We start from the raw sequence: 25,308 nt of genomic DNA on the forward strand, positions 1-25,308 counted from the left end.
CTAGTGGTTAATTTGACAAGCACTGTACTAAATAGCTAGTAGCCACTCTCTCTCTCTTTTGCTCTCTCTCTCTCTCTCTCTCTGGCAGTTTCTCACTCCAGCCCAGCCTAAGATGGAACTATGTAGCCTAGGCTGGCCTCAAAGCCAGTGATCCTCCTACCTTAACCTCCCAAGTGCTGGGATTAAAGGTGTGAGCCACCATGCCCAGCTCATCCTTTCTTCTACCCTTCCTCCCCTCCCTCCCTTTATTTAGCTTTTTATTTTTATACTACTGGAAACTGAACCCAGGACCTCATACATGCTAGGCCAACATCTTACCATTAAGTTACAACATTAATCTTCTTTATTTTTTATTCTGAGTCAAGGTCTCAGAAGTTATCTAGACTGGTCTTGAATTTAATATATAGCCCAGGGAGACCACTGGCTTATAATCCCCCTATCTCAGCTTCCAAGTACCTGAGATCTGGTAATGACCACATCCAACTCAATGGTATTCACTTTCTACTTTGATACACAAGGCTAAAACATTCTTCTATCTCACCTAATTTCTTAATGTCTTGCATGGAGCCTTCAAAGACATCATTTAACATTTTAAAACTTTCCTATATAATTGAAAGAATGATGAAAAGTATTATGAAGTTTTCATTTTTCCCTGTAGTTATAAAGATAAAACAACAAAAGTCAACAAACATGACATTGTTTCTGAAGAACTGACCAGTTTAAAAAAAGAATCTGCCGGGCATGGTGGCACACGCCTTTAATTCCAGCACTTAGAAGGCAGATCACTGTGAGTTCAAGGCCACCCTGAGACTACATAGTGGATTCCAGGCCAGCCTGGAAAACAGTGAGACCCTACCTCAAAACAAAAACAAACAAAAACCCCTGACCATTTGGGGCTGGGGAAATGCTGAGTAAATTATGTGCCACATAAACATGAGGACATGAGTTACCATCCTCAATATCCATGTAAAATGTTGGGCATGGGGTCACACACCTAGACAGCTCTGAAGAGGTGGAGACAGGCAGATCAAAGGCTTACTGGTTAGCTATAGCTGAATAGGTAAGCTCTAGGTATAGTGAGAAACCCTGTCCTATCTCAATTAATATGGTGGAGATCAACTGAGGACATATGGTGTCAACCTCTGGCTTGCACAAGGCACACACAAACCGGAGACACACATGCTCCCACATACACATGAACTGACACATACAGGAATGCACACCACACACACACACAATAAATAAATCTGGCCACTGGGTTGAAGAGATTGCTCAGTGGTTAAGGCACTTGCCTGCAAAACCTAATGACATGGGTTTGATTTCCCCAGTACCCATGTAAAGCCAAATGCACAGTGATGCATGCATTTAGAGTTCATTTACAGTGGCTGGAAAACCTGTTGTGCCCATATTCTCCCTCTCCTCTCCTCTCTTCTCTATCTCTCTCTGCTTGCAAATAAATAAATAAAAATATTTTCAAAAGCTCTGACCATTTATAATCTCAGTTCCCACTCAGGTTCCTACCTGCTTGACACCCAGTTCTCTCCTCTGCCAGTTATGTCTCTCTCCAACAGCCACATTGTTGACCCAAGGCAAAGTAGAATTGGAAAACTTGCAAATATAGAGACACTCAATTCGATAAAAAGAAACTTTAGAGAACTGCCTAAATCACAAGTGAACCTCTGACAATTAAGGGTCAGACAGTTCACAACTGGAAGAGAGAAAACTAGTCAGGACCATGAGACAAAAAGTAACTCAAGCCAGCCAGCTAATCTTATCTGAATGTGTTTCTGCAGAAATTTAGAACACCTGGCAATAGTGATGCCATTTTATGAGCTTTAAGGACAACTGAGGTCATTATAGTCCTTCAAAATGGCTACAATATAATGTTTAAGTGTTTTCATAAGGCTTAATTAAAATTTTACTGTAACTTTTTCTAAGCTTAATGAAACTTGAAAAAGTTAGTAAATGACATGAAAAAAAATTTAAAGCAGTAACTCAAACAGAATGACCTGAGTAGCCCTGAGAAAAACTGAGGGCCTCCAGCAAAGATGGCCTCTATTTTGATGGCACAATAAAGGCCAAACATGAAACGAAGACATTAGTAGATGTTTTATACTACTTATTAAGAAATTATGTTGTAAAATGTTCCATTTTTTGTTTATGTGAGAAATTAATGCAATTATAAAATTCCCTTTTAACCTACATTTTCTTTCTTTTTTTTTTTTTGAGAAAAAGTTTATTTTGGCTTATAGGAGAAAGGGGAAGTGCCATCATGACAGGGGAAAAGGATGGCATGAGCAGAGGGTGGGCATCAACCCCTGGCAAGCTTAAGGTGGACAATAGCAACAAGGGAGTATGCCAAACACTGGAAAGGGGACACTGGCTACAATAACCATAAGACTGCCCCCAACAATATACTGCCTCCAGGAGGCATTAATTCCCAAAGTTCCATCAGCTGGGAACCTGACATTCCGAACACCTAGGTTTATGGGGGACAGCTGACACAAAGCACCACATTCCGCCGCTGTCCCCCATAAACTGATAACCATCCATGATGTAAAAAGCAATGCATTCATTACAATTTTAAAAGTCCCCATATTTTGTATCAATCCTTAATGATGTTCAAACATCCCCATGATCAGACCTTTTAATTGAGCCGTAATACAAAAAAAATCCCCCCAAACTCATAATTACACAGAATAAACATTCATACTGCAAAAGGTAACACTGGGCATAGCAAAGAAATATTCAACCAATACAGGATTTAAACAAGGCAAACATACTCTGTAGCTCCATGTCTGATCATTCTAACCAGCAACAAGTCTCTGGAGTTCCAATTCCATGCCTCCAATAAGGCTACTCACAATCCTGGAAAGCTTCACCAGGGGCTGGCAGCTGTCCTTGGCAGCCATCTCCTGGTCCTGGCATCTTCATTGGGTCTCCACTGCAACCCACGGTTCATGCTCATGGTTCCACTGGGTTTCCACACAGGCATCCTGCAAACCTGCTACACATTGACCATGGCTGTCTCCAAAACACAAGACTGTGTTGCGTATTTAATGACCCTCTCTTTCCTGCATTTCTTATACTCCACAATACCAGGTAGAGTGACAATTTGTTAATCCAGGGGGGTAAAAAGCAAACTGTGAAGAACAGGGCACTCCTTGAGCACTCAGGCCCTTTCAAAAGAGTCTACATTCTTCCTGTTGCCCCAGTGCAGGTCAGCTGGCCAACCTCAAATGTTGTAATTGCTCAAATAATTGCAGCTGAACAGACAGAAACCTCAGCCCAAAGATTTCACAAGTTCTCAGGACATGGGCATAACAATAAGCCTCTCACACAAACTGCTTATAGCTCAGTCCAGGCAAAGCTCTTTCTCACCCTCATAAGCCAAACCTCACAGTCCATAGTTCTTACTACATTCAGGTCTTTCAACTATGTCCAAAAAACAGTCCATCAAACTGCACTTATAGCACTGCAAGGCATCTCTTAGGCCAAGGTTTCAAATCCTCTACACTTGTCTTGAAAATCAGCTCCAAAAGGCCAAAGCCCAGTAAGGTGTCTAACAACAACCCCACTCCTTGGTACCACTTTAGTGTTGCAGTCAGGTTCGCATTGCTGACAGAAATCACCTGACCGAGAGCAGCTTTTGGGAGGAGTGGGGGGGGGAGGTTTATTTTGGCTTATAGGCTTGAAGGGAAGCTCCACCATGACAGGAGAAAGTGATGGCATGAGCAGAGGGTGGACATCACCCCCTTGGCCAACATAAGGTGGACAATAGCAACAGGGGTTGTGCCAAACTCTGGTAAGGGGGGCACTAGCTATAATACCCATAAGCCCATCCCCAACAATACCGTGCCTCCAGGTGGCATTAATTCCCAAATCTCTATCAGCTGGGAACCTAGTATTCAGAACACCTAAGTTTATGGGGGACACCTGAATTAAACCACCACACCATACTGTGGAGATATAATTTCTATAGCTCAGATTGATTTTCAAAATTATACTGAGTTTTAAATTAACTTTATGGCCACAAATATACTCAATCAGTACTTCCTAAGTAGAACATTAAATTTAAAACATCTTTAAATTTACTGAAAAGAGAAATATTAATTTCTCAATAGCCATATGAGGTCTTATGATTATATTTACTCAGTACATTCCTAAAAGCTTCAGCACAGCTTTGTACCTTCTTTAATTGCATGCTGAAAATATTAAGGTACTCCAGACCTATAATATAAATTACCAATTTTTGTAAATTAAAAATAGTTATAAATAACTTTTCTTGGCTTTGTTATTCCTTTCTTTGGTGTGATATTTTTAAGAGAACTATCTTTCTTCAGGTCTGATGCAGCTCCAGTTGATTTACAATGCCCTGATTTCTTGGCCTGCAGTATAGGTAGTACCACCATCATTTTCTGTGAAGGCTTCATTGAAGGTGGAATTTCCTGTGAAGGCTTCATCTTGCAAGTGGAAGACTCTGTTTTTCTCATATTCTTTGCACTAGAATCAATATTTCCTGGTGGGTGAAAAACATCTCCTGTCAGGAAACACCATCCAACTTGGAAAGTATCTTGTGACTTGTACCTACACCAATAATTAAATGCTCTATTCCAGCCATCCAAGATAATATGAACCTGATCTTCTCTAACAGCTCCAATTGTAGCAGGTATATCATTCCAGGATTTTTTTGGTCAACAGCTTCAATCTTCATCCCAACTTTAAATTATTTATGGGTAGTTTTGTTGGTTCCTTCTTGAAGAACTTGGTGGGTGCAAGTTCAGATGCAGTCAGTGTCCAGGAAAGAAACATTGGCCAAGATGAGATACTCATCTGGAACCTGGCACCAGGCCCACGCTGCTCTCTGCTGAAGCGTCCTCTGGGCCGAAGTTCCCGAGCGCCCCGAACAGTCACCGCGCCGGTCCCGGATGCGGAGGCGCTGGCACGACCCCACCACCCGACGCTGCGGCGGGCGAGACGACGACGGAACTTAACCTACATTTTCATACATCCTGGTTTTTCTTTATCTGTGCTGCTTTTTGTAACACTGTCTACTAGAATTAGGTAGAAACTAATCTAGTGCATCCCAGTGACTATTATAAAGCCTAAAAATCCACATAAAATCTGTTTGCTTAAATTTCTTCTGATCAATTAAATAATACACTTATTAATATAAATATTAATTACTATGCTTTGACATAAAACATTTCTAATTAATTTGTAGGTTGTTCTTTTCAGTAGTGTCCACTCTCAGTGGAATTTTAGTAATCCCAAAGTAGAAAGCAACATCAACAAATCATGTATGGAATAAAACATCAGGACATCAATAACATGCAGTTGAAAAATGAATATGGTCAAGAATGTTGCCTAAAAAAAAAAAATCAGAATAGAATAGGAAGTTCTTGAAAGAAGGGGTTCAGTGAAAAGGGAGAGGATTAAATAAAATGGAAGGTGATTATAACCAAAATACATTATGGTCAACAAAAATGTTTATTTAAAAAACAAACATACAAACAAAAAGGCTGAAGAGATGGCTTACTGGTTAAGGCGTTTGCCTGCAAAGCCAAAGGACTTTGGTTTGATTCCCCAGGGCCCATGTAAGCCAGATGCACAAGGTGGCATATGTGTCTGGATTTTGTTTGCAGTGGATGGAGATCCTGGCACACCCATTCACTCTCCCCCTCTCAGATAAATAAAATATTTTTTTATAAAAAGAAGGAAAGAATGAATGAATGAATATTATGAGTGAATGAATATTGCCTAAGTAAGGCTGTAACCTCAGCACTCTGGAGGCTGAGGCAGGAGGACAAAAGTTTGAATCCAGCCTGGGGTGTATAGCAAGACCCTATGGAAAGGACAGAGGAAGAAAGGAAATGACAGGGGAGAAGGGAAAGGGGAGGAAAGAGGGAGGCAGAGGGTGTAGAAAGAAGGGGATAGAAATGGGGAAGAGAAGAAAACAGTGTTGCCTTGGACAGCCCTTAAAAAAAAAAAAAAAGATACTAAAGCTTCACTTAAAAACAAGGTTCTAAGCCTGGGCTAGAATGAAACCCTACCTCAAAACAAACAACAACAACAACAACAACAACAAACAAGGTTCTAGAGCTGTGGGTATGGCTCAAGTCATGATATTTAGGGTTCTATCCCCAGTACTACCAAAGTAAGTTTCCAATTCCCTTCATCCTTCATTGTGAAATTTAGAATCCCATTAAAAGGAATTTATTTTTAGTGGTCTTTTCCTAAAATTATTTAATATCCTCTGAAAACAAATTCTTCTATAGAGAAACATATACTTTCAAAATCTAGATGAAAGAGGTTCCATATTACTTAACTGATTTTTTACCTTTATACTTATACTATACTTTGATACTATTTTATCATCTGTGGAAATAGACTTGTGTTGTAGTATCAATATAATCTTATTCTAGTGTTTCTAGGTAGACCTTATATTAAGTGGCCAAATAACTTTGCTACTGCCTGGCAACTGCATATCAACCTTTCAACACAAACCAGTTGGAAAGGAAGCCAGCAGCAGCTGTTTGGGGGACAAGAGTTCCACAGTGGGGCAAGCACAAGGGCACTCAGGTCAGAACAGTCTGTTCACACAAGTGCCATTCTAATATGTGTTACCCTTGGCCCCAGCTGCCCTTTCAAGACTGAAGGGGCTTTAAATAGAAATTGTAGCTGGTGACCCTTGATCACATACTTCTATTTAAAGTGTGAACAGTTCTCAAGGCACTAAAGAGAAAGGAAAAAGAGGCCTCTTCCTTATAATGAAGAAATGGAAAGTACTCTGAAGTCTTCCAGTCAGGTTTGAAGGCTTTTAGGATTTCATATTAATGTAGGTCCTAAAGAAAAATTACCTGGAGTACAGCATGACTCATGTATGAATAGGGCAGAGAAAGTACCTCATGTCAATCAATAGCTGGGATGTGCATATTGATCTAAAACATTGACAAGTAAAATAATGAAGCAGGACAATACTCAATTCTGCTGATCTGTCCTTCTAACTTGGCTGATAACAGAAGCTATTATCTTCACAATTATAATGAACAAAAACACAGACCAGAAATAAGGCAAATGTTTAGCATATTGATAGTGCTTTGGAGCCAACTTTATCCAAATAGCACCTTCAAAATGAAAGTAATCACTGTGAAATGTCTGCAGGAAACATCACATGCATTCCAAAGCCTGTTCTTATCTCCACTGCCCAATGGGTGCCAACTAGAATAAAGGTAAACCTCTGTGAAGTAGTTATTAAAAAAATAAAAACCCAAAAACTCTGTAAGTCACCAATGGGAGCAAATACACAGACAAGACTATCTTCAACTACAAAAACCAAGTTTTGAAACTGGCTATAAGATGTTAAAAGCTTCAATTAGAAGCCATGATCTCCAGTATTACTAAATGTAGTATCAGGTATATACTGCCATAATCTCTATTTTCCTGACACAAGAGACAGATAAATGAACATTTCCTAAAACTTCTCAAATAAATGAGCTGATATATAATATGAATATATAGTAAGCATACATCACTTAACTTATAGTGACATATAATCTGTAAAGTCACATTTTAAGCACCCAGGCAGGGTAGCTCACATCTATAAACTCAGCACTCAGAGGGCTCAGGTAGTAGGAGAGATCCTGCCTCCAAAAGAAGAAAAGAAAAAGAAAAAGAAAAAGAAAAAGAAAAAGAAAAAGAAAAAGAAAAAGAAAAAGAAAAAGAAAAAGAAAAAAAAGCAAGGAAGCACATTTTAGGCCAAATGTATGCTTGGCTAGTGAATTGTAAAGAGATTTTACTGACTTTAAAAACATTAAATTTGGGCTGGAAAATGGCTCAAGAGGTTAGGGCACTTGCCTACAAAGCCTAATGACCTAGGTTGGATTCCCTGATACCCAAAGCCAAATGCTCAAAGTAGTGCATGCATCTGGAGTTCAACTGCAGTGGCAGGAGGCCCTGGTATGCCCATTCTCTTTCTCTCTCTCATAGCAAATTAATTAATTAATTAATTTAAAGAACAGTAAATTTGCCATTACCTGCTTGGGACCCCTTCTGTTTTACAGGATGTATGCATTTTTTCCCCTTCACTATGGTACAGGAGTTCTGCCCGACTTACAAAAATAAATGCAAAAAACAAAAGAGTAAATTCTGGGCTATACATGTATCTTAATGGTAGAATGCTTGCCTACCATGAAACCACTGTATTAGATCATTAATACCACTAAAATATAAAATAATATAAATAAATGCTATTCAAATTGACTTTTTATTTTATGTTTTTGAGACAGGGTCTCCACTATATATTGGTCTGGAACTCATGTCACTCCTGCCTCAGTCTCTTTAAGTGTTGGAATTACAAACATAAGCCACCACACATGGATACTATCAATCTCATTAAACAATATAAAGTTTATTGTACTTACCTCTCTAGCTACATTGCTTGTTTTCACTTCCTGAATAACTGTACCAAAGATGATATAATCAACAACATCCTTTGGCACATTTGTCCGGTGCAACAAACCCCTGAAAATAAAATCCAAAGCAAAGAAACACTTCACACATTAAAGTAGTGCCAGAAACTATCACATAAACATTGCACTTCTTTTTTATAAACTCATGTATGTATGTATGTATGCATGTATGTATGTATGTATGTATGTATGTAAGAGAGAAAGAGGCAGATAGGGTAGAGAGAGAATAGACATGCCAGGGCCTCCACCCACTGCAAATGAGTACCAGATGTGCGTGACACCTTGTGCATCTGGCTTATGTGGGAATTAAGGAATTGAATGAACCCAGGTCCTTAGGATTCACAGGGAAGTGTCCTAAATGCTAAGCATCTCTTCAGCCCCAATATTGCAATTCTTTAACAAGTTAAAGTGGCAGAAGTAGAATGCTTGCCTAGTATATATGAGGTCCTGGGTTTGATGCACCTCACTACAAAACAAAGTAAAAAAGCAATAAGCCTTGAATTTCAAAGCTCGCTGACAAGCATTTGATAGCTTATCAGTTAAGAAATGGGGCTGGGGAGATGGCTCAACTGTTAAAAGACACTTGCAAAGCCTGCCAACCTTTGGTTCAATTCCTCAGTACCCACGTAAACCCAGATGTACACAAAGTAGTACATGTGTCTAGGGTTCATCTGTAAGGGTAAGTGGCCCCTTGCGTGCCTTTCATTCTCTCTCTCTCTCTCTGCCTTCCTCCCTTCTCCTTCTCCCTTTATAAACATATGTATATATATGTACACACACACATATACATTTCTTTATATACATATGTATATCTATCTATATCTATATCTATCTATCTATCTATCTATCTATCTATCTATCTATCTAACTATAAAGGAGTGAACATACGATTTTAAAAGTCAACATTTCAAGACTAGGAGATAGCTCAGTGGGTAAAAGTGCTGGCTGTACACATATGAGGACATGAGTTTAGATGACTACCACCCACATGAAAATGTGATACTTACCTATAGTCCCAGTGCTGGGGAGGCAGGCACAGGGAATACCTACAATTCACTGCCTAGCTAGTCTAGCAAATGGTAAGCTGTAGGTTCAGAGAGAGACACTTTCTCAAAGACTAAGGTGGAGAGTGATTGAGGAAGGCACCAGAAGTCATCTCTGGTCCCATATGCACCTGCACACACACATTTACAAACATGCATGCACAAATAGACACATACAGAAAGAGAAAGAGAACAAGCCAACATTTGATGTTCAATTTGTAGTGATAAATTAGAAAGGAAGAATAACATATAATTTGGAATAGGATGAAAAGGTAAGTCAACACAATAATGCTAATGTTACCAGAAACCCATGGTTTTTGGTAAAAAGGTAAACATAAAATTAAAGATCAAGTAAAATCATGAGAATATCGATTTAAAATTGAAATAGCAATATAAGCACACAATTGAAATACCATGTTTATTTTAGTTCTGTTCATAGATAGAAACTAAAAGCATTAACAGCTAATATGGATGAGTATGTGGAGGCCAGAGGACAATATTGCTTGTCTTCATCTCTCTACTTACTTATTGAGACAGGGTCTCTCAGTGAACACATGTCTCACTGACTTGGCTAATCTAGCTAGCCAGCTTGGTGCCAGGGATTCTATGTGGGAGTGGTGGTTTGATTTGGGTGTCCCCCATAAACAGGTGTTCTGAATACTAGGTTCCCAGCTGATAGAGATTTGGGAATTAACACCTCCTGGAGGCAGGGTATTGCTGGGAGCAGGTTTATGGTTATTACAGCTAGTTTCCCCCTTGCCAGTGTTTGCCACACTCTCCTGTTGTTGTCTACCTGATGTTGGCCAGGAGGTAATATCTACCCTCTGCTCATGCCATTGTTTTCCCCTAACACCATGAAGCTTCTCCCTGAGTCCATAAACCACAATAAACCTTTTTTCCCCACAAGCTGTTCTTGGCAGGGTGATCTCTACCAGCAATGTGAACCTTACTGCAATAGTAAAGTTGGTACTGAGAGTGGGGTCATTGATGTTAGTATGTGACTGTGTGACTTCTGGCCTTTTGGAGCTGATTTTTTTCTTGTTTCAGAGAGAACGAGGCAGATGGAGAGAGAGAGAGAGGGAGAGAGAGAAAGAAAGAATGGGTGTGCCAGGGCCTCCAGCCACTGCAAATGAATTCCAGATGCATGTGCCACATTGTGCATCTGGCTTATGTGGTTCCTGGGGAATCAAACCTAGGTCCTTTGGCTTTGCAGGCAAGCACCTTAAACACTAAGCCATCTCTCCAGCCCATGGAGCTGATTTTTGAGAAGGATGTGGAAGGGTTGGAGATCTTAGCTTAAGAGATCCCTTGTAATGCTATAAGTACAGCTTGATGGACCATTCAGGTCAAAGTTGGAAGACCTAAATGCAGTAAGAACTACAGACTATGAGGTTTGGCTTATGAGGGTGAGAAAGAGCTTTGCCTGAACTGGGCTAGAAGCAGTTTGTGTGAGAGGCTTGCTGTTATGCCCATGTCCTGAGAACTTGTGCAGGGCTGCATTGCACAGAAGTGGGCTGATGTGAGCAGAGGGATATGACACAGAAAAAAATGAAATCTTTGGGCTTTCAAAGCTGCAAATGTATGAAAGATTACAACCTTTGAGATTGGGCCAGCTGACCTGCATTGGGACAAGAGGAAGAATGCAGACTCTTTTGAAGGGGTCTGCATGCTCAAGGCGTGTCCTATTCTTCAAAGTCTGCTTTATTCCCTCCTAGAGTAACAAATTGACACTCTACCTGGTATTGCAGAGTATAAGAAATTCAAGAAAGAGAGGGCCATTAAATTTGCAACATGGGCTTGTGTTTTGGAAAAGGCCATAGGCAGTATGAAACAGGTTTGCTGGATTGCCTGTATGGAGACCCAGTGAAGATGTGAGGATGAACTGTGGGTTGCAGTGGAAACCCAGTAGAGATGCCAGGACCATGAGATAGATAGCTGCTGGCCCTAGAGGATGTTTTCCAGGACTGTGAGTAGCCTAGTTGGAGGGGTGGAATTGGAACTCCAGAGACTTGTTGCTGGTTAGAATTATCAGACTTGGAGAGTTGTCACTGATTAGAGTTGATGGATTTGGAGCAGCTACAGAGTTTGATGTCTGCCCTGTTTAAATCTGGTATTGGTTGAACATTTCTTTGCTATGCCCAATGCCAACTTTTGCAGCGTGAATGTGTATTCTGTGCCATTAGGGGTTTTTTTGGTTTATTTTTGGTATTATGGCTCAGTTTAAAAGACTTTGGACAATGGGGATGCTTGAATACCACTGGGATTGATAAAAACTATGGGGACTTTTAAGGCTGAATCAATGCTGGGCAAGGTGGTGCACATCTTTAATGCCAGTACTCAGGAGGCAAGAAGTAGGAGGATCACCGTGAATTTGAGGTTACCCTGAGACTACATAATGAATTCCAGGTCAGCCTGGACTAGAATGAAACTCTACCTCAAAATAAATAAATAAATAAATAAATAAATAGGGCTGGGGAAATGGCTTAGCAGTTAAAGTGTTTGCCTGTAAAGCTAAAGACCCCAATTCAATTCCCTAGGACCCAGGTAAGCCAGATGCACAAGGGGGCACATGGGTCCGGAGTTCGTTTGCAGTGGCTGGAAGCCCTGGCATGCCTCTTCTCTCTCTGCCTCTTCCTCTCTCACTCAAATAAATAAATAAAATGTTTAATAAATAAATAAATGAAGTTGTATGAATGCATTACATTTTACATCATGTATGGTTATCAGTTTATGGGGGCCTGAGGCTGAATGTGGTGGTTTGATTCAGGTGTCCCCATAAACTTAGGTGCTCTGAATGTTAGGATCCCAGATGAAAGAGATTTGGGAACTAATACCTCCTGGAGGCAGTGTATTGCTTGGGGCAGGCTTATGGGTATTGTTGCCAAATTCCCCTTGCCAGTGTTTGGCACACTCTTCTGTTGCTGTTGTCCACCTGATGTTGGGAAGGAAGTAATTTCTGCCCTCTGCCCATGCCAACATTTTCTCCTGCCACCATGGTGTTTCCTCTTGAGTCTGTAAACCAAAATAAGCTCTTTTTCAAACAAGCTGCTCTTGTTCGGGTGATTTCTACCAGCAATGCCAACCTGACTGCAACACTGGGCCACTCAAGTACTAGGACAATAGGCGCACATCACCATGCATACCATTTACATGGGTGTTGGGGATCCAAACTTGCACATCAAGAGCATCATCAACTGAGCCATCTCCTCACCCCTTGTTTATTCTTTTGAAATAATGTCTTGCTATGTAGCCCAGGCTGGCCTTGGACTCATAATCCTACTATCTCAGCTTCCTGAATGCTGAGATTACAGATATATATAGTTGTGCCTAGCTTACAAGTTTTTCCTTAACTTTTTAATTTGAAAAATGTCAAACATATATTTCAAACTGAAATAATAACTCAGTGAATGTCTAACTACCTCCATCTAGGTTTAAAAATGATTATTATACACACATATGAACATGGATGCACATATGCAAAAAAAAAGAAAGAAAGAAAGAAAGAGGAACAAAAGAGTCTAGGGAGATGACTCAGTAGTTGAAGGCTGCTAACTGGAATTCAAATCACCAGCACTTACATAAAGCCACAGGCACAAATAGGAGGATCACCATGAGTTCGAGGCCACCCTACGATGCATAGTGAATTCCAGGTCAGCCTGGGCTAGAGTGAAACCCTACCTCACCCCCAACTCCAAAAAAAAAAGAAGTTAGGAAGCTGAAAAGATGGCTTAGCACTTAAGGCACTTGCCCGAGAAGCCACAGGACCCAGGTTCGATTTCCCAGTACCCATATAAGTCAGAAGCACAAGGTGGCACATCAATCTGGAGTTCATGTGCAGTGGCTGGAGGACCTGGTGTACTCATTCTCTATCTGCATCTTTCTCTCTCCTTCTCAAATAAATAATTAAAAATAAACATTAAAAAAAAAGAAATTAGGAAAGCCAGGCATGGTGATGCACACCTTTAATCCCAGCACTTGGAGGCAGAGGTAGAAGGATCACTGTGACCTCAAAGCCACCCTGAGACCACATAGTGAATTCCAGGTCAGCCTGGGCTACAGCAATAACTTAGCTTGAAAAACCAAAATAAATTCAGTAAGAGACAGTAAATTAACAGTATTGCTTATACTCCCTCTTAATGTCTAGCATGAAGAATGACCATAAAGGTCAACTGAAAGTGTTTTCTGACTAAGGAGGACCTCTCACTGCTTGAAAACACTAAAGCAAAGTACCACTGGAAACTACATAAGATAATGACTTAGACCATACTTCTACTCTAGACACAGCCATACATTTTATGACCCTCACCAAAAGACTCATCATCTCAATTTCTTCAATATACTTAATTTTAAATTTGTACTTGGTTTGTATGTGAATCTTTTTCTTTTTGTCTTGCATGTGTGTAGTGGGTATAATATGTAGTCTATGCATGTGTATGTGCAGATGTGTGCTCAGTGTGTATCCATGCACATGCGAGGCCAAAGAACATAAAAGTGTGCTTTCATGGCTCATCCATGTATTTCCTTGAGCCGGGGTTTCTTTCTCAACAACAGAGCTGTTGTCTGTTAGCAAGACTCAGTTAATTCTCTGGTACTGGCAATCAAGTTAGAATTCCATGGTCAGGAAACTCATACTTCAGAGAGAAGATCCCACTGCTCTCTAGAGAAGAGTGGGCTTACACACCAAAAACCTCTCAAATAACTGCATACCTCCTTTAACACATTCTTGACTGGAAAGTGTTTTAGTTTACAGACGGCAGAGAAAATGGAGGAGAACAAAGAGCCACTGATAAGACACCCGTCTGCCACAACACAAACCACCTCTACCGCATTTCCTGGGGCCCAGGAAACCTTGCAGAAACGGCATCCTGAATACTTCTCTTACTGCATGCCTAACAACCAGTTCGAGGGTGATAGTGGCAGACATGATGATCAATCAAAACACATTAAAGCAGAAATTGGGAGGCTACAGAGAACTAAATACTCTAAATCAGGCTGCCAACAGTCCTGCCTTTACTCATTGTGGAAGTGAGGACAGAAAGATTATAAGGGCCACAGAGTGGGTAGGAATACTCTGAGCCACACCCTGCTACCTCCCAGGGACTGACTGAGGCCTTCATGACCTCACAGTGAATACCATAACTCCACCGAGGAAGGCCCTCAGGGAAACAGGAACAGAAGCGAGGGAATAAAACACTATATATAAGAAAGATTTTAAAAAGGGCTGGAGTCGGGGCTTAGTAGTTAAGCATTTGCCTGTGAAGCCTAAGGACCAGGGTTCAAGGCTCAATTCCCCAGAACCCATGGTAGCCAGATGCACAAGGGTGCGCATGCATCTGGAGTTCGTTTGCAGTGGCTGGTGGCCCTGGCATGCCCATTCTCTCTCTGCCTCTTTCTGTCTGTCGCTCTCAAATAAATAAATCAAAATAAAAAAAAAATTTTTAAATCCCCAGACATGTGTGCCACTTTGTGTTAGGCTTTATGTGGGCTCTGGGGAATCAAACCTGGGCCAACAGGGTTTACAAGCACATGCCTTAAACACTGAGCAATCTTCCCAGCCCCTCTTCAGGTTTCCCTTTTGGTTTCCTTTTTTCTTTTGTTGAGACAGGGTCTCAGAAGCCCAAGCTGTCCTAAACTCACTATGCAGCCCAGGCTGGCTTTGATTAAACTCATGGTCATCCACATGCCACAGCCTCTCAAGTGCTAGGATTATAAGCATAAACTACTATGACTGAATTCTTTATTGTTAATATACTTTATTTTAAAAATTATTATTGTGTTTTATATTTTGTACATGTGGTGTCTGTGCATGTATATATGCACGTACATATACCCACCATATGCTTGTGGAGGCATGAGGTTGATGTCAAGTTGCCTCTATAGGTGTTTTTGCTTTGTTTTGTTTTTTAATTTTATTTATTTGTAAACAGAGAAAAAGAGAGAGAAGAGAGACAGACAGAATGAGCACTCCAGGGCCTGTAGCTACTGCAAATGAACTCCAGATGCATGTACCCCTTATGCATCTGACTTATGTGGGTCCTGGGGAATCAAACCTGGATAATCTGGCTTTGCAGGCAAATGCCTTAACAGCTCAACCATCTCTCCAGCCCTCTTTAGGTTTTTGTTTTAACAAGAATCTTTCTGGGAAAACATCTACACAATCTGTCCAGCTACCCCTTTATACTAACTATGCTACCTAAGACAATCATTATGTATTCTATTTAGGCTAACTGATCTAGTACTGGGGCCACCTAGAGCATTTAGCAAAGATTATTGCCCTGGGGATCAGGAAACAGCTCAATCAATAGAGTGTCTGACTCAAAAACAAGAGGACCTGATTTCAATCTCCAGAACCCATGTAAAAAAGCATGGTGGGGCGGTGTCTACTTGTAATCTCAGTACTAGGGAGGCAGAAATAGGAGGATCCCTGGGAATCTTTGGCCAGCCAGTCTAGCCCAACTGGTGAGGTTCAGACCAATGAGGGACCTTGTCTCAAAAAACTGGTGAACTGAACTGAAAAGATGGCTTAATGGTTAAGGCACCTGTCTGCAAAGCCAAAGGACCTAGGTTTGATCCCCCAGATTCCACATAAGCCAGATGCATGAGGTGGCACATGTGTCTGGAGTTCATTTACAGCAGCTGGAGGCTCTGGTATACCCATTGTCTTCTCCACCCCTCTTATAAATAAGTAATTTTAAAAAATGGTGAATGGATCCAGACATGGTGATACATACCTTTAATCCCAATACTTAGGGAGCATGAGATATGAGGATCACCATGAGTTCCAAGTCAGCCTGAGATACAGTGAGACCCTATCCTAGGCTGGGGGTGGAAGGGAAGGTGGATGGCATTCCTGGGGAATGATACCAGTTTGTCCTCTTGCCTCCATACATACACTCACACATACATGCACCTGCACATAAGCACATGCATTAATAAATAAGATTGCCAGGTGTGGTGGTACACACCTTTAATCCCAGCACGTAGAAGGCAGAGGTAGGAGGAGAGCTGTGAGTGAGTTCAAGGTCTCCCTGAGACTACAGAGTGAATTCCAGGTCAGCCTGGGCTAGAGTGAGACCCTACCTTGAAAAACCAGAAATAATAATAATAATAATAATTAATAAATAAATAAGATTGACAGACAAAGTCCTTCAATCCTAGCACTCAGGAGACTGAGGCAGATGGATTGCTATAAGTTTAAGGACAGCCTGGCCTACATAAGTGAATTGCAGGCCAGCCTGAGCTACTCTGTGAGACCATGTAACAAACACCAACCCTAAGTCCTCCACAAAAATAATAAAGAAAAACATGCTAGGATGCAGTGTGCTAAGTCTGTAAAATAAAGACTGCTGACATTCATGATCTGCTTAAATAGGTGTGGCCCATATTGTTAAAATGAAGAGTTAATCTTGCATAAATTAATTAGGGGCTGGAGAAGTGGCTTAGCAATTAAGGTACTTGACTGCGAAGCCTAAGAACCCATGTTTAACTCTCTATATGCCACATAAGCCGATGTACAAAGTGACACAAGCACAAGGTCACACATGTACCCCAGGTGGCACACGCATCTGGAGTTTGATTGCAGTGGTGACTGGAGATCCTGGCATGCCAATTCTCTCTCTCACTCATAAAAACAAGTTAACTAGTATTTATTCTGATATAAAAATATATCCTAAATATGAAAAAAAATTATATATCCTAAATATAGAAACTCTATGGAACGTGTTGTTTCAAGTGAAAAAACTGGAAAAAGTGACTTCAATGAAATAAACTAACAGAAAACTCCATTTACTTACGAAAGTGCAGCTCTAGCCAAATCATGTGGCATTAGGTCTTTATACCTGGTGGGGGAAAGAAAACAAAATAATTTAAAACAAAAGCTTAGAGTTTCAATAATTTTCCGTTCTTTTTGAAATAACTACATAGCATCTAACCTATGGTATTGAAAATACACTTTATTATCCAAGTCAGTTCAGCAATGTAAATGAAGAAATGGTGTGAATTTGCTACTTGTCAGTCTTAAGAATCTGGCAAGCTCTAAGACCGGTATAATTTGCAGAGTATCTAATAAAAATTATTCCCTGGGCTGGAGAGATGGCTTAGTGGTTAAGACGTTTGCCTGCAAAGCCAAAGGAGCTCAGTTCGATTCCTCAGGACCCACATAAGCCAGATTCATAACGGGGCACATGCATTTGGAGTTTGTTTGCTGTGGCTGGAGACCCTGGCACAACCATCCTCTCTCTCTCTGCCTCTTTCCCTCTCTCAAATAAATAAATAAATAAAATTTTTTTAAAAAGATGTCAGAGTAGTATCTCTGCATCTAAGTTACAAAAAAATTATTTCCTAACTGAGCATTGTGGCCTATGTAACACCAGCACCTGAAAGGCTGAGGCAGGAGGATTGTCAAGGCTGGACTACACAAGTTCCAGGTCCCCCAGATACAAAAACAAGAACTGAAACTGATCATCTGTATTGACTAGTCAGCATGCTATGTGCTAAATGTTCTTCAAAACTAATTGTCATCTTCTGAAGGCCTTTTTGGGTCAATTTTAAAAGCTTATTATTAATTTTATAATGCTTTAAAGGCATCAAGGAAGTGCTTCAGACCTTTTACTAATGGGTGTGTGTGTGCATGCATGTGAATATAAATGTCTCTATGTTTATGAGTACTTGTGTGTTTGTGTGTGTGGAGACCAGATATCAGGTGTCATCTTCAGTTATTCTCCACCATTTTTTTTTTTTCAAGGTAGGGTCTCACTCTAGCCCAGGCTGACCTGGAATTAACTATGGAGTCTCAGGGTGGCCTTGAACTCACGGTGATTCTCCTACCTCTGCCTCCCAAGTGCTGGGATTAAAGGTGTGCACCAAGCACGCCCAGCTAACTCCACCATATTTTTTGAGATTGGGTCTCTCACTGAACTCACTGAGCTTACCAATTAGGCTAGACTTGCTAGCCAGTAAATCCCAGGAATCCTCCTCTTTCTAGCTCTCCAGTACTGGGATTACAGGTACCCACAGCAGTACCCAGTTTTTAATATAGGTGCTAGAGATCTAAATTCCTATCTCCGTGCTTGGGTGGTAAGCATTTACTGCTGACTGAGCCACTACCCCAGCCCCATTTTAAAACTTTTTTGTTTTGTTTCAAGGCAAGATCTTACGCTAGCCCAGGCTGACCAGGAACTCACTCTGTAGCCCCGTACTGGCTTCAAACTCACAGCAATCCTCCTACCTTAGCCTCTCAAGTATTGGGACTAAGGTGTGCCACCATGCCCAGCTCCCATTTCAGAACTTTTAAAAGAAACTTTCTGCTTTGAAGTAATTTGCAACTTACCAAAAAACAGAAAAGACAGAAATAGAGTTCCTTATCCCCTATATCTAGCTTCTTCTAATGTTACTATCTTATTAAACCACTATGTACTTACTAAAACTAAGAAATCAAAAGCAACATTGGCATAGTACTATAAACTACTAACTTCATGAACTTCTCCAGTCTTTCTACTAATATCCTTTTTCTGTTCCACAGTCAAATCCCTAATGCCACATTGCATTTAGCTGTTATGCCTGTTTAAACTGTACTCTAAACTGTGAGAGTTTTTCAGTCTTTATTCATCTCTCATGATCTTGATACTTTTGAAGACCAGGATTATGGATGTTATAGATATCACAGAGGCAAGTGTTCTTTTCTCACTGCTAATCATCAGGGAGTACATGACCTCAAGATGACTTCTTACTGGTGATGTTAACTACATTATTTGGTTGCTCTCTCCTCTACCATTTTCCCTTCTTATAAACTCAATCTGTTACAAATGAGTCACTAAGTCTAGTCCCACTTCCTTCCCTTCCATATTATACATAATGCTCTGCACCTTGCTTTTTATAGTTAATGTAGTTCACAGTCTAAATTTTTTTCAAATGAATGTAGAGCTCTCTCTCTCTCTCTCTCTCTTTTTTTTTTTTTTTTTGGTTTGGTTTTTCGAGGTAGGATCTCACTCTAGCCCTGGTTGACCTGGAATTCACTATGGAGTCTCAGGGTGGCCTCAAACTCATGGCAATCCTCCTACCTCCCGACTGCTGGGTTAAAGGCATGCATCATCATGCCTGGCTAGATCTCATTATTTTTAATAAGTGCCTAACATTCCATTGTCCAAAACATAAATATTAACACAATCTAATGAGAATAGAAATCAAGTTTGAACTTGATTAGTAAAGTCTATTATCAGTTTTTGGACAGGCTCACTTAGGGACAAAAAAAGACTAAGGAAAACAGCTGTTTAGTTCTGAGGAATCTTCAAACTGGTATAGGATCATTCTCACCCCAGACACTTGGTGTTGAGCTATGTCAAGGGTTTGAACTTGCTCTTTCAACTCCAAGTCTAATAATTTTCAGAAGGCCAAAGCAGTAAATTCTAGAATCTTCATAAAGTAGGTTTATCCTCTGCACTCAAACTGAGAAGGCACAGAAACAATGATTCCAGTAGCCAAAAAAATTTTTGGAAATAAGCCCTCTAGATCTACCATGATCATTAAATTAGAGGTATTAAAAGCTATTATCATGCCAAGCTTATTTATGAGAAAGAATAAAACACATTTTTCTGCATTATTTCACCAATAACTTGACATATTCTATATTCTTTTATGGAAGTACTCTCCATACATGAGCCCACTAATGGCACTATTACCTACAAAGACTACTTTAGACAGTACCTTAAAGAGAAGCAATTAAAATGAGCATCTCATACTTACGAGGTTCCTGACAGCAAAAATGGAATGCGGACACCATCCACTACCACGATATTCCTTAGATTAGGTTTGGCTAAGGTCTTCTTTGATTTGGTCTGAGCAGCTTTAAGATAAAATTCAAAGAACTATTATTTTAAATATAAATAATCATGTAGCTTAGGAGTGGAACATTTGCCTAAGCATATTTTGCTATGCCTGCTCCCTCACAGCAATAGAGGAGGATGGTGACATCTTCCTCTGACGTACATGTGTGCACAGGGTGTGTGCATCTGCACATACATGTGTATACACCATACATATTACATACTGTTTACAGTTACTGCCAAAGGGGAAGTCACAGATGGCCATGACTGTAAGTTTAAAGCAAAAGCTGATCAGATTCAGTAGGTATGTCAGGGCTACCAACAAGCCATCAACAGAGTAGTTAATCAGTAGTAGTAAAGCTAGTTATAGGCCAGCAGAGATCCTGAGTGAGCAAAAAAAAAAAAAAAAAAAAAAAAAAAAAAAAATCAAGTGAGATGAATGTATGTATAAGAAGATGTATGTAGAGTAGCAGAAAGGTTAAAAAAGGGAAACACATACCACAGAGGACATGACAGAGAAAAGCAGTAGATCTTTGAGCTATCTGCTTGGTTCCTAACATTTTTCTAGTTGCAGTAGACACAAATCTCTCATTTTTAACTTGATGATACATTACCACAATACAAAGATGTTTAGCTTTGTATTTTCCTACATCAGAAGGACAGACAAGATGTGAGACAGAAAATAACCCTTGAGAAGCAGTAGGAGAATCAAGAGATATAGTAGGCCAAAGGGACAGGGAGATATCCAGCAGAGTAAACACAAGCAAATGAAGGAAAATGAGGACTGAACAGGCCACCAAATTTTTAGGTTATTCATGCTGACCTCAGAAAGAAGTGTTGTGAGGAAGAGTTAGATGACACATCACCATGTTATTGTGCTTTTTAAGAATTGTCCATGCTTCTTTTAATATTTTTTCCATGTTTCTTTTTTTAATAATTTCTTTTTATGAGAGAGAGAGAGAGAATTGGAGTGCCAGGGAATTCAGCTGCTGCATATGAACTCCAGATGCATGTGACACCTTAGGCATGTGTGTGACCTTGTGTGCTTGTATCACCTTGCCTATCTGGCTTATGTGGGACCTGGAGAGTTGAATATGAGCCCTTAGGCTTCGCAGGCAAGCGCCTTACCTGCTAAGCCATCTCTCCAGCCCTCCATGTTTCTTTAATACACCTTAAAGTAAAATTCATATTCCTTTTTTTTTTTTTGGTTTTTTGAGGTAGGGTCTCACTCTGGCTCAGGCTGACCTGGAATTCACTATGTAGTCTCAGGGTGGCCTCGAACTCACTGCGATCCTCCTACCTCTGCCTCCCGAGCGCTGGGATTAAAGGCGTGCGCCACCACGCCCGGCAATATTCTTCACTCCTAATGAATGTCCTGCTTTACTTAGTGCTCCCCTTAACTATCTAAAACCATTTTTGACTAGTCTACCAAACATTCTAGCTTACAGTCCCTTATACCTGCTTACCTCAACCTTGCATTTACTCAGACTCTTTCATCTACATAGACCCTTTTTTTTTTTTTTTTTTTTTTTGGTTTTTCGAGGTAGGGTTTCACTCTAGCCCAGGCTGATCTCTGAGTGCTGGGATTAAAGGCATGTACCACCATGCCCAGCATTTTATCCAATTTTTACATATGTCTCAGGCTTATTTCATATTTTAGCTCTAGAAAAGCCTTCTGTGATGACTAGTTACTTGCCATTTCTGTGAACTTCTATGGCAACCTCTAGGGCAAAAGTTGGCCATCCCAAATAATTTAGCTTGTTATAAAATAATTAAACTAATTCTAGGCTGGAGAGATGGCTTAGCAGCTAAGGAGCTTGCCTGCAAAGGACCCAGGTTCAATTCCCCAGTATCCACTTAAGCCAGATGCACAGGTGGCACATAGGTCTGGAGTTCGTTTGCAGTGGCTGGAGGCCCTGGGACACCCATTCCATGTCTCTCAAATAAATAAACAAATAAAAATAAAGTATTAAACTAATTCTACAAGTCATATTTTAAAAAATAGCACTTGTTATTCTCCATGTATTATGTACTGGAACATTCACCCGAAGAATTTTCATTTTCTTTCCTGTGGCTCCTTGACATATCAAAGCTGTCTCAAGGGCTGAGAGATGGCTCAGCAGCTAAGGTACTTGCCTGCAGAGCCTAAAACCTGAGTTCAATTGCCTAGTATGTAAAGCCACATGCATAAAGTGGCGCATGCACCTGGAGTTCATCTGCAGCAGCTGGAGACTCTGGTGTGCCCATTCTCTGTCTCTTCTATCTCCTTCTGCTTGTAAATTTAAAAAAATTAATTAATTAAAAAAATCTTTCTCAAGCACAAATACAGCTCCTTTAAAATATTCCAATAGTGATGATTCATTTAAGAAAATGAGTTGGGAGTTAAAATAGCTGAGTTTGAAGAATGGTGAAGATGGCACAGTGGGTAAGAGCATTTGCTTCACAACTTCAAGAACCTGAGTTTAATCCCCAGTACTTATGTAAATAGCTGGGCATGGCTGCACACACCTGTAATACCATGCTGAAGAGGACGGACACAGGATCCCTAGGGCTAGCTGATCAGCCAGTCTAAGTGAAAAACAGCAAACTAGGTTCAATGAGCCTCAGGGAAATAAGGCAGAAGGGTGACACGAAACATTCAACATGAATGTGTTCCCAATACACTGTTCTGTCAAAACTGTCTTACTTGCAAATGTGCAAGCTAAACTAGATAACTTCAAAACTTAGGATTCAGTTAACTGATATAAATTCTATGCTCTCTATACAATTAAAAGTAAAGAAGGGCAAAAGATGTATCATGCATTATGTAACTGCTGTGTGTGTGGTGTGTAGTGTACACACACACAAATGCGTACATGTTTGCACACACACGAGTGCAGAGGGAGAGAAATAAATGTGTGGCTCAGAGATGGAGACATAATCAAGAAATCAGACAAAACTTCCATCAAACACAGTTTATGAGATTAATAAAATTACTGCAACCTAAAACCTGTTCAGCACAGGCACATGTTCCTTTCCTGCCCTCAAATCAGTTGGTCATTCCTTTACATATCAGGTACCTTCTTACATCATTATCATCATTAGTATTAATACAAACCACTTGTAGAACACTGCTAGACCCCCCAAATTTCAGTCTCCTGAAAGCCTACAACATAACTGGGAAGAGAAAAACAATAATAACAGTTACAGAAAGACATAAAAGGCAGTAAACGCCAGAGAAATAACTTCCCTGTTGGCACTGAGAATGACCTTTTGTCACATGGCAAGGATCAAGTCTATTTGTGTCACTGTACAAAGCAAAGGTCTGGGTGAGCATCTGAATTAGGGCAAAGGTGACCTGAAATATATATTACAAGTTGAATTTAGAAGCTAGAGGAATGTAGTTTAGGACATGAAACTTCTCTAATTAGTATTAGGTAACAAGTGTCTGAGAAAATAAACAAGATAATGCCACCTTGAACTTCCACTGAGTTTTCTAAGAGATTTTTGTTTTGTTTTGGGGTTTTTGGGTGATAGATTGAATCCAGGATATAGGGTCTCATGAAGTTAAGCAAGCACTCTACCACTGGACTGTATCCCTAGCCAAATTTGTTATAATTTTGTCTTCTGCTTTTTCTTTCTGGCAATATTAGGAATTGAACCAGGGCCTCACACATGCTAAGCACAGCTCTACTGCTGTGCCTTATCCCCAGCCCCCAAAGAACTCTGATATGTTCATAACTACATATTTTCTTAGAGAGGGAAACTAAAACAGAGAAGTAGGCTACCATTAAAAGACCACATTTTTGGGTCCATAATACTCTTAAGACTGTAAACTAATCATGACCAGGATTAACAGCCAATGTACATATAAACTGACCACTAAAGATGGAGCCTTCATGATTACCAAATTCTTGGGTCGACATCTCAAGCCTAATATATGACTAGTCCCACACATTTTTAACTTGAGAGCAATAACAATATTTATGCAAATCAAAAATGGGGAGAATTAGCAAACTACTTTGATTTTTATTCAGGATTCAAATATAAAATTCTAACATTTAAAGGGGAAATGTTTATTTTATAATTACTGTACCTGGGGCAGCTTGTAGCTGGGAGGAACAGCTCAGATGTCTTACAGCTGGAAGGTAAAATAAACTGTTTACAAAGCAGTATCATTCAACATCTATACAAAATTATTATAAATCTAAATGTAGTGTTAAAAAAAGAAAAATTAAACTTACATGATCTCAGGGCCCATTTTGATGTGGCAGAAAGGTTTTTAAAAGTGTAAGTCAAGATGGAAGTCATTCTGAAAATCTATAAAGAGAAGAAAAAAATATATCTTGGGTTACCTGGGCAATTTATAGTTTTTGTGTAATTTATGATGTCTAATAATCTCATCTATAGCTAACATAAAATACAAAAATGTAGCCAGGAATGGTGGCATATGCCTTTAATCCCAGCACTTGGGAGGCAAAAGTAGGTGGATCAATGTGAGTTTGAGGCCACCCTGAGTCTACATAGTGAATTCCAGGTCAGCCTGGGCTAGAGTGAAATCCTACCTCAAAAAACAAACAAACAAAAGATATATATATGTATGTATATATGTGTGTGGGGGGGGGAGAGAGAGAGAGAGAGAAGTGTGTGTGTGTGTATGTATATATATGTGTATATATATACACATATATATACATACACACACACACACAAATGTAATTAGTGATCCATTATCAACTATCCTTTTTCTAATAATATTTTAATAGCTATAGTGACATAGCTTTCACATTGTACCAGGTACTATTCTAACAACTAATCAGCTAATACTCACAATATATTAAGTAGGCATTACAATATACCCATTCTAAGAGATGAGGAAAATGAGACATAGAGATTGAATAACTTGTCCAAAGATCCACTGGTAAAAGTGGCGGAGCTAGAGTCTGAATCCAGGCAATCTAACTCTATAGTTTATACTTTTCTCCTTTAGCTAGG

At 39.9% G+C, this 25,308-nt stretch overlaps 1 protein-coding gene and 1 non-coding gene across 2 annotated transcripts in view; one reads left to right on the forward strand and one right to left on the reverse strand.

Annotated features, from left to right (window-relative positions):
• Nucleotides 1-25,308, reverse strand: part of Hadhb (hydroxyacyl-CoA dehydrogenase trifunctional multienzyme complex subunit beta) — a 47,955-nt gene that overhangs the window by 14,116 nt on the left and 8,531 nt on the right. Inside the window, exons 2-6 of the mRNA XM_004663734.2 lie at nucleotides 24,558-24,633; nucleotides 24,410-24,454; nucleotides 20,255-20,354; nucleotides 17,308-17,352; nucleotides 8,424-8,523 (exon numbers count right to left, since the gene is read on the reverse strand). Of these exons, the coding sequence (XP_004663791.1) occupies nucleotides 8,424-8,523; nucleotides 17,308-17,352; nucleotides 20,255-20,354; nucleotides 24,410-24,454; nucleotides 24,558-24,624 (357 nt within the window). The 5' untranslated portion in view covers nucleotides 24,625-24,633. The remainder of the gene's footprint in view (nucleotides 1-8,423; nucleotides 8,524-17,307; nucleotides 17,353-20,254; nucleotides 20,355-24,409; nucleotides 24,455-24,557; nucleotides 24,634-25,308) is intronic.
• LOC123461336 lies at nucleotides 1,755-1,881 on the forward strand. Its single transcript, XR_006637623.1, has one exon. It is a non-coding gene; the product is annotated as a small nucleolar RNA SNORA33 (small nucleolar RNA).

Source organism: Jaculus jaculus, chromosome 5 (assembly GCF_020740685.1).
Source record: "Jaculus jaculus isolate mJacJac1 chromosome 5, mJacJac1.mat.Y.cur, whole genome shotgun sequence".
Taxonomy (NCBI): domain Eukaryota; kingdom Metazoa; phylum Chordata; class Mammalia; order Rodentia; family Dipodidae; genus Jaculus; species Jaculus jaculus.